Source organism: Nerophis lumbriciformis, linkage group LG33 (genome assembly GCF_033978685.3).
Source record: "Nerophis lumbriciformis linkage group LG33, RoL_Nlum_v2.1, whole genome shotgun sequence".
Classification (NCBI taxonomy): domain Eukaryota; kingdom Metazoa; phylum Chordata; class Actinopteri; order Syngnathiformes; family Syngnathidae; genus Nerophis; species Nerophis lumbriciformis.
The window spans coordinates 22,001,098-22,010,753 of NC_084580.2; the positions used below are offsets into that span (position 1 = coordinate 22,001,098).

The 9,656-nt window shown below is 38.2% G+C and overlaps 5 protein-coding genes across 12 annotated transcripts in view; 2 read left to right on the forward strand and 3 right to left on the reverse strand.

The window, feature by feature from the left end:
• Positions 1 to 9,656, forward strand: part of LOC133575760 (uncharacterized) — a 551,361-nt gene that overhangs the window by 491,984 nt on the left and 49,721 nt on the right. The window lies entirely within an intron of this gene.
• LOC133575681 (uncharacterized) overlaps positions 1 to 9,656 on the reverse strand; it is a 515,078-nt gene that overhangs the window by 341,296 nt on the left and 164,126 nt on the right. The gene's annotated exons all lie outside the window — the stretch shown is intronic.
• LOC133575689 (uncharacterized) overlaps positions 1 to 9,656 on the reverse strand; it is a 302,477-nt gene that overhangs the window by 217,944 nt on the left and 74,877 nt on the right. For 2 of the 5 annotated variants that reach the window (XM_061928435.2, XM_061928433.2), the window contains exons 1-2: positions 8,971 to 9,640; positions 5,789 to 5,938 (exon numbers count right to left, since the gene is read on the reverse strand). In XM_061928435.2, coding sequence (XP_061784419.1) covers positions 5,789 to 5,938; positions 8,971 to 9,097 — 277 coding nt within the window. In that variant the 5' untranslated portion in view covers positions 9,098 to 9,640. Of the gene's footprint in view, positions 1 to 5,788; positions 5,939 to 8,970; positions 9,643 to 9,656 lie in introns of those variants that run through there. The other 3 variants (XM_072912156.1, XM_061928436.1, XM_061928434.1) reach the window with 3 other exon arrangements.
• Positions 1 to 9,656, reverse strand: part of LOC133575750 (uncharacterized) — a 197,249-nt gene that overhangs the window by 157,041 nt on the left and 30,552 nt on the right. The window lies entirely within an intron of this gene.
• LOC133575686 (uncharacterized) overlaps positions 1 to 9,656 on the forward strand; it is a 208,620-nt gene that overhangs the window by 60,447 nt on the left and 138,517 nt on the right. The gene's annotated exons all lie outside the window — the stretch shown is intronic.

The window sequence follows — 9,656 nt, forward strand, 5'->3', positions numbered from 1 at the left end:
AACCGTTTCGGTACAGGGGTTCCGGTTCGGTTCGGAGGTGTACCGAACGAGTTTCCACACGGACATATTAAGTAGCGTAGCGCACGTTGTGTAAACAATGCACACCGAGGCACAACACACGGCATGCTAGCAACGACCGGGCTAGGACAACATATAAAAGCCAGAGCTGGAGGACCCTCCTGCCTCGTTAAAATCTCCCGATTGGGAACACTTCGGCTGGGCACTGCGGAGGACGGAGGTTTGCCGACATTGTTCAGCAGCTGCTTCGGCCAACACGTCAAACATGCTAACCCATTTGAAGCGGCACCACCCCCAAGTGAACATCGCTTCAACAAAGATAAAAACGAGCAAACAGCTCCCACCTCTTACTGCCAAGTTAGCCAGGCTGGGGGGGGAAGAAAAGTTAATCTGAGGCTGAGTTGACTTGAAACTGTTTAATGTTGCACTTTTTATATGTAGAAGAAAAGTTTTGTCATTTTATTTAATCTGAGCAACAACTTGAGGCAGTTTAATGTTGATTAAACAAGTTGAAAAACTTATTGGGGTGTTACCATTTAATGGTCAATTGTACGGAATATGTACTGTACTGTGCAATCTAGTAATAAAAGTCTCAATCAATCAATCAAAAAAAGCACTTTATATGTAGAAAGGTTTTGTTAAGAAACCATTCTGAGCCTTATCTTATTTAGTTTTTATTTTATATATGTTGACCACATTAACCCTGGCAATGGACCCTGTGTGTATATGTATGTTATGCCGTTGTTTAAACATTTGGTAAATAAATAACCAAAAAAATGTATATTTTGTTTTCTTACTGTACCAAAAATGAACCGAACCGTGACCTCTAAACCGAGGTAGGTACCGAACCGAAATTTTTGTGTACTGTTACACTCCTAATAAATATGCATTGTTTTTGGTCGGGTAAGGTTGCATTTCATGATTTAACTTTGCGTCTACTGCCATGTTTGTTGTTGTTGCACACGCCGTTTACGAGTAGTGTTTTTGCACGTCTTCATTAAAATATATCTAAAGATGTCAACATTGTGTACGGGCTGAAAGATCCATTTATGATTGTTTATCAAAATATAACTATGGATGTCAACATTGTGTATGTGCTGAAAGATTATTTTATGATTGTTTATCAAAATATAACTATAGATGTCAACATTGTGTATGTGCTGAAATATTAATTTATGATTGTTTATCGAAATATAACTATACATGTCAACATTGTGTATGTGCTGAAAGATTCATTTAGGATTGTTGTCTTTATCAAAGTATAAATATAGAGGTCAACATTGTGTATGTGCTGAAAGATCCATTTATAATTGTTGATCAAAATATAACTATAGATGTCAACATTGTGTATGTACTGAAAGATCCATTTATGATTGTTTATCAAAATATAACTATAGATGTCAACATTGTGTATGTGCTGAAAGATTCATTTATGATTGTTGATCAAAATATAACTATAGATGTCAACATTGTGTATGTACTGAAAGATTCATTTAGGATTGTTGATCAAAATATAACTATAGATGTCAACATTGTGTATGTGCTGAAAGATCCATTTATGATTGTTTATCAAAATATAACTATGGATGTCAACATTGTGTATGTGCTGAAAGATTCATTTAGGATTGTTGTCTTTATCAAAGTATAAATATAGAGGTCAACGTTGTGTATGTGCTGAAAGATCCATTTATAATTGTTCATCAAAATATAACTATTGATGTCAACATTGTGTATGTGCTGAAATATTCATTTAGGATTGTTGATCAAAATATAACTATACATGTCAACATTGTGTATGTGCTGAAAGATTCATTTAGGATTGTTGTCTTTATCAAAGTATAAATATAGATGTCAACATTGTGTATGTTCTGAAAGATCCATTTATAATTGTTCATCAAAATATAACTATAGATGTCAACATTGTGTATGTACTGAAAGATCCATTTATGATTGTTCATCAAAATATAACTATAGATGTCAACATTGTGTATGTGCTGAAAGATTCGTTTAGGATTTTTGATCAAAATATAACTATAGATGTCAACATTATGTATGTGCTGAAAGATTATTTTATGATTGTTTATCAAAATATAACTATAGATGTCAACATTGTGTATGTGCTGAAAGATCCATTTATAATTGTTGATGAAAATATAACTATAGATGTCAACATCGTGTATGTTCTGAAAGATCCATTTATAATTGTTCATCAAAATATAACTATAGATGTCAACATTGTGTATGTGCTGAAAGATTCGTTTAGGATTTTTGATCAAAATATAACTATAGATGTCAACATTATATATGTGCTGAAAGATTATTTTATGATTGTTTATCAAAATATAACTATAGATGTGAACATTGTGTATGTGCTGAAATATTAATTTATGATTGTTGATCAAAATATAACTATAGATGTCAACATTGTGTATGTGCTGAAAGATTCATTTAGGATTGTTGTCTTTATCAAAATATAAATATAGAGGTCAACATTGTGTATGTGCTGAAAGATTCATTTATGATTGTTGATCAAAATATAACTATAAATGTCAACATTGTGTATGTGCTGAAATATTCATTTAGGATTGTTGTCTTTATCAAAGTATAAATATAGAGGTCAACATTGTGTATGTGCTGAAAGATGCATTTATTATTGTTCTCTTTATTAAAATATGACTACATATGTCAACATTGTGTATGTGCTGAAAGATTGATTTATTATTGTTGTCTTTGGTAAAAGTTTAACTCCTTTAGGTTTTGGTCACACTTATTTTCTTTTATTTAGACTTGCCGAAGTGGTGCTTTTCGAAGCGCTCGAACCCGTGCATTCTTCGATTATGCTCCCGTGGGCAAGAGTACGAGCCACTTTTTGGTCGTCATTTTCTAAAATGTTGCACTCTTCCGCCCTTCTTGATTAGCTCTCGAGGAACTCAGAGGAAACGTTTATCCTATTTGTGATTTGAACGATTGCGCATAGCATAGCGCATTTTTTCTTTGAGAAGGGCTAAATGGCACCCAGTACCCATTGAGAACAGAGCTACCTCGACCACCTTTATGTATCATATTGTTGTTGGAAAAAAGTTTGAATAAAACAGGAGCTGTGATTGGTCAGCTTGTTACAACATCATTTCCTGGGTCTTCTCCAACAGTTTCAAAGCAATGTGTACATTAAAATCGAGCGTTAAATTAAAATGACTAGTTCCACCACCCAATAAAACGAGTGTCGCTCACACTACTGCACACAGGAAAACGTGTGGAGGAGAATTGCAAGTAGCCGAAACAAAGATTGTGAATGACTGACAAGAGGCTCACTTTGTTCATGTAAGTCTACTGTCAAACGTGCTCAGGTGCTGAGAGCGATGCACAGAGTGAGACCTCTTAGTCCAGTTTAAAATCCACAGACCAAGAAGGAAACACACGGACATAGCAATTTATTGATGACGGCAAAAATTAAATTATTAAGTTACATTTTATTCATATCGCTCCAAGAATTGACTGTCCCAATCTACAATTGTTTAATGCCGCTGGACATCGTATTTAATGCTTTTTAAAGGGGAACATTATCACAATTTCAGAATGGTTAATACCATTAAAAATCAGTTCCCAGTGGCTTATTATATTTTTCGAAGTTTTTTTCAAAATTTTACCCATCATGCAATATCCCTGGTTACTGGGTTTGAACCCCAGAAACCAGCAACCCTCCGATTGCTGGCACAGCCACTCTACCAACTTCGCCACGCCGTCCCCAGCAGCTTAAGCGATTCAACAGATTACGCACGTATTGAAACGGATGGTTGTAGTGTGGAGGCAGGTAGCGAAAACGAAATTGAAGAAGAAACTGAAGCTATTGAGCCATATCGGTTTGAACCGTATGCAAGCGAAAACGACACGACAGCCAGCGACACGGGAGAAAGCGAGGACGAATTCGGCGATCGCCTTCTAACCAACGATTGGTATGTGTTTGTTTGGCATTAAAGGAAACTAACAACTATGAACTAGGTTTTTTTAGCTGATCTGTCCAGTTTTGGAGTTGATGTCAGCAGGCCAGGGAAGCTAGGGTCGATATTCTTCTCTTGATCATCTTCGGTGGCATAAGGGACGGTGTGAGCCAAGACATCCAGGGGGTTTAGCTCGCTCGTCTGCGGGAACAAACTGCCGCCATTGCTTGCCGTGCTACCGAGGTCCTTTGTCCCTGAATTGCTCACACACTCCGGCAGATTCAATGGGGGTCTGGCGGCAGATTTCTTTGACTTAATCGTTCGAAATGCATCTGCTTTGAGTGTCGCAGGATATCCACACATTCTTGCCATCTCTGTCGTAGCATAGCTTTCGTCGGTAAAGTGTGCGGAACAAACGTCCAATTTCTTGCCACTTTCGCATCTTTGGGCCACTGGTGCAACTTGAATCCGTCCCTGTTCGTGTTGTTACACCCTTCGACAACACACCGACGAGGCATGATGTCTCCAAGGTACGGAAAACAGTCGAAAAAACGGAAAATAACAGAGCTGATTTTACTCTGTGTTTGAGAAAATGGCGGATTGCTTCCCGAAGTGACGTCACAACGTCATCGCTCCGAGAGCGAATATTAGAAAGGCGTTTAATTCGCCAAAATTCACCCATTTAGAGTTCGGAAATCGGTTAAAAAAATATATGGTCTTTTTTCTGCAACATCAAGGTATATATTGACGCTTACATAGGTCTGGTGATAATGTTCCCCTTTAATATCATTACAGTACTTAATTTTCGCAAAGTCCATTTACTGACTTTTTATGCTTTTTAATGACCCGCGGAAACTGTGCTAAAGCTCTTGAATTTAAAATAATGTTGGACAAAATCTCTTGTCATTTTTGTCATTGTTTACAAACTCAGAAAATAAATCCCTGGACACAGGAGGACTTTAAGGGCTAAAGGGCCCCTGTAACTACTTGGTATTGGATCAATATCCAAATTTGTAGTATCGCCCAAAACTGACGTGTCAAACAACAGAGGAATAAGTGATTATTACATTTTAAAAGAAATGTAGAAACACGTTACAACAGAAAGTAACCAAATATTAACAGTAAAAAAAGCAAGTACATTAATAATAGCTTTGATAAGATAATACAATTCAAAATGATGTAATACGTTACTGCATGTCAGCAGATAAATTAGGAACCTTTTAAAATAATCATATCATATAGAATAAAGAGAAATTTAAATATTGCACAGAGATAATGTTCTTGCAGGAGGCTGTAATAGATATCGTAATATGGATTTTAGGCCCATCCCTACATCTCATATGGATCTTCATCTACAATTGGTGCCACATAACACTCCTTTGGGAGGGTAAGTGAACCATGTAGAGTTGTGCAGGCGTATTGTCATCATGTAACACGGACTTGTCCAGGATTTTTGGCTTTTTCTTTGTCTTTCCATTCCCTTTCACCACAATGTTTACAAACGCTACAAATGGCTTGAGTTGTGACGTTGGTGAAAAAATGCTCTACGTTTCTGTTCACTGACTTCAATCACGCATGAAAGGATTTGGTCAACCGCCAAAAATGGTTGAACTTGCACTTACCATCTTACACAAATACATCTGCTTTGCTGTGGGCTTTCGTAATATCTGCTGCTAAATAAACTATTCAAATGATTAGATTTAAGACTTTAAGTCTAGGAGCATGAAGTGATGAAGCCTACTTGGATGAGAGGACAAACGTCTTCTAAGACAAAGTGAACAGTCCAGTTGTGATGGATTGAATGCCCTGAGAATAAAATGATATGTGCTTACTTGGACTGTGATGAAGCTGTGAGGACTCAGGTGGTTTGTCTTCAGTCTTCACAGAGACAACAGTCAGTGGAAACTTGGTGAGATCAGCCTCCTCCTGAGGGATCCACAGTTCCTCCTCTTCCTCTTTAATGTGGGGGGGCTGCTGGACGTCTGTTGGGTAAGTCAATAAGATCAAGAGAGAATATAATCAGTTTTTGACTGACACCAATTACATTATTTGTGTTCTTTTGTGTGGTGTGTTGAAAGCCAACAAAACACAGAAAAAAAACTTCCTTTTGTCCCAGCCACTAAAATTACTTCAATGAATAAACAAGCTTGGAAATTTAAATAGGGGCAATTTTAGGCTTATCTCTAACATTAACATCAATGACATAGTCCTAACCATAACTTAAATAGAATGGCAATTTAAACAAACAACAATTGTAATTCTAAAAGTACTTAAAACATTCATATCATGTTTTTGTAATCATATAAAATCCTTTTCTTTATGGTCATTCTGATGTCAAAAGGAACTCTTACCAAAACATGTTTTACTAGGTGGTGTTTTTATGGAGCATCTCCATCAATAATTCATCGTCAGTAATTGGAGACCATCTACGACACCCTGAAGGAAAGCCAGTCACCTTTATGTTATTTTAATAAATAGGGTCGACTACATTGGTTATTTGAAAATAAATGTTTACTTTCACTTATTGATGCATATAAGTCAGAATCGGGAAGTGAAATTATAACTTTGATTGTAGTGATAACAAAACATATATATTTAGTGACTGTGTGAGTTTTGTGTAAACATGTTGATACATTGTTACAGAGGAACATCAACCTCCCGTAAATGTTGTGTCTGAAAAGGTTTCATTAGAAGCATTTAAAGGCCTACTGAAATGTGATTTTCTTATTTAAACGGGGATAGCAGGTCCATTCTATGTGTCATACTTGATCGATTCGCGATATTGCCATATTTTTGTTGAAAGGATTTAGTAGAGAACATCGACGATAAAGTTCGCAACTTTTGGTCGCTGATAAAAAAAAAAGCCTTGCCTGTACCGGAAGTAGCAGACGAGTAGCGTGACGGCACAGGTTGTGGAGCTCCTCACATCTGCACATTGTTTACAATCATGGCCACCAGCAGCGGGAGCGATTCGGACCGAGAAAGCGACGATTTCCCCATTAATTTGAGCGAGGATGAAAGATTCGTGGATGAGGAAAGTGAGAGTGAAGGACTAGAGGGCAGTGGGAGCGATTCAGATAGAGAAGATGCTGTGAGAAACGGGTGGGACCTGATAGTCAGCTGGGAATGACTAAAACAGTGGCTCTTTAGCGCCGCCCTAGTGGCTCTCTGGAGCTTTTTAAAAAAATGTATGAAAAATGGAAAAAGATGAGGGGGAAAAAAATCTATTTTTGTTTTAATATGGTTTCTGTAGCAGGACAAACATGACACAAACCTCCTTAATTGTTACAAAGCACACTGTTTATATTAAACATGCTTCACTGATTCGAGTATTTGGCGAGCGCCGTTTTGTCCTACTAATTTTGGCGGTCCTTGAACTCACCAGAGTTTGTTTACATGTATAACTTTCTCCGACGATTTAATGCCACTTATTTTTCTGTCTCATTTTGTCCACCAAACTTTTAAGGTTGTGCATGAAAGGTGAGTTTTCTTGATGTTATTGACTTGTGTGGAGTGCTAATCCGACATATTTGGTCACTGCATGACTGCAAGCTAATCGATGCTAACAGGCTATTTAGGCTAGCTATATGTATATATTGCATCATTATGCCTCATTTGTAGCTATATTTGCGGTTCCTTTAAGTCCTCTTAATTCTATGACACACTATCTGTATGTAATATGGCTTTTAATTTTTTGCGGCTCCAGACAGATTTGTTTTTGTATTTTTGGTCCAATATGGCTCTTTCAACATTTTGGGTTGCCGACCCCTGCATACCTGCCAACTTTTGAAATCAGAAAAACCTAGTAGCCAGGGTCCAGGGGCCGCAGGCCCCGGTAGGTCCAGGACAAAGTCCTGGTGGGGGGTTCAGGGCCCGACGCAAAATGATTATTAGCATTCAGACAGGTTAAAATGTTGTTAAAACCATCACTTTTCTATCAGTCACAGTGACTTTTCAAAACAAAAATATTACAGCAAAAATCATATGGGTTGATTGACAGGTTTATTCTGTAAGCTAACTTCAATAGTTTGAAATTATTTTGACAGTTAATGCCAGTTATCCTGTCAACCTTGTGATCAGCCAGTGCGATTGGAAGTCCATGCTCAATTATTGCCTCCGTAAATAAAACTTCGGCATTTATCACATCCAAAGAATCTGTTTGGGCGACGAAAAACGTTGAAAGTTTTCCACTTGTATCGCCAGCAACGGCATTAGACTTGTGTTTTTTTGTCCCAACGTGGTCTTTTACATCGCTAATTCCTCCGTGTCCGATCGAAAAATCTTGTCTGCACAAGGTGCAATTCGCGTAGTTTTCACCCTTTTTGGAACGGATAATTATTCCCGGATAGGCTTTTGAATATTCGTCACGGAACGACTGCAGTTTTCTTTTCGGTTTAAGACTCGTTTGCGATTTTTCTCCGGCTGATTCCATGATCGTCCGCTCGTTTGGAAACAATGGCAACTGGTGCCTCGCGCTTGGCAGCGGTGCTATAAATAGCCTCGCGCATGGCATTCGGAATGGCTCGATAGGAAGTTACGGGAAGCAGTGTCGATTGTCATTGTTGTTACGCGATTTCGTGAATAAAACTTTTAAAAATATATATATATTTAATTAATGAAAAACCGTATTTTTTATCACTGCAACCGTAACCCGGAATAGGTTGATGAAAACCGTACTAATTACGGGAAAACCGGAGTAGTTGGCAGGTATGCCCCTGTCCTAGTGTGTGAATGTGAGTGTGAATGTTGTCTGTCTATCTGTATTGGCCCTGTGATGAGATGGCGACTTGTCCAGAGTGTACAACGCCTTCCGCCCGATTGTAGCTGAGATAGGCTCCAGCACCCCCTGCAACCCCGAACGGGACAAGCGGTAGAAAATGGATGGATGACTGATTGATTTTCTTGAGCTATATAGACAGGGACAATTCATCTTACAATAGACAACTCTTTCAAGAATAGCGTTAATAATGAAATATAAAGTTAGTAAAGATGTGAGAGTAAGAAGTCAACAAACCTGTTCTGTGTAACACAACTTGATGTTTCTTGAAAACAGCGTCCAGTAGTTGATGTTGTCGCTCCTTCTCCTCTTTTGTTGGACAAAGTTCTTCCTCTTCGTACTTTGCTATCGTTCTTTCGCACATTTTCCCACAATCACAACACTTTACACTCACATTTGATCTCTACTTAGCGATGTGTTGATAACGTCCGCGTCTCTTTGTTAGCAGCTAACAAGCTAAGCTAACTAGCAAGCTAAGCTAAGCTAGCACAAGACTTGATAAAGTGCGCTCAGACTAATGTAACCGAATACAAACAAATTATTAACTATATTTACTCTACTAAACTACATGTATGTGTACATGTACACACTGGTTAAAATACAGACCTATAATGGCCACGTTGAGGCCTTCTCCGTCAAACGCCATTTTGCTTTGTCATCGTTCTTCCTTCGATTTCCAGCAGACTAGTAGAGAATCTTAGGCCTCCACAGCTTCTTAACGGGACTTCTTCGTCCTGTCCTATGGTCCATACTACATTCTACAGTACAGCAGGTCTTCGTCCTGTCCTATGGTCCATACTACATTCTACAGTACAGGAGGTCGAGGTATGAACATGTCGAGCCATAGCAGCAAACTGCCAGTAAGAAGACGAAACCGAGCTGGTTGCTCGTTTCTCTCGCGAGATCTGACAACACTGCGCGAG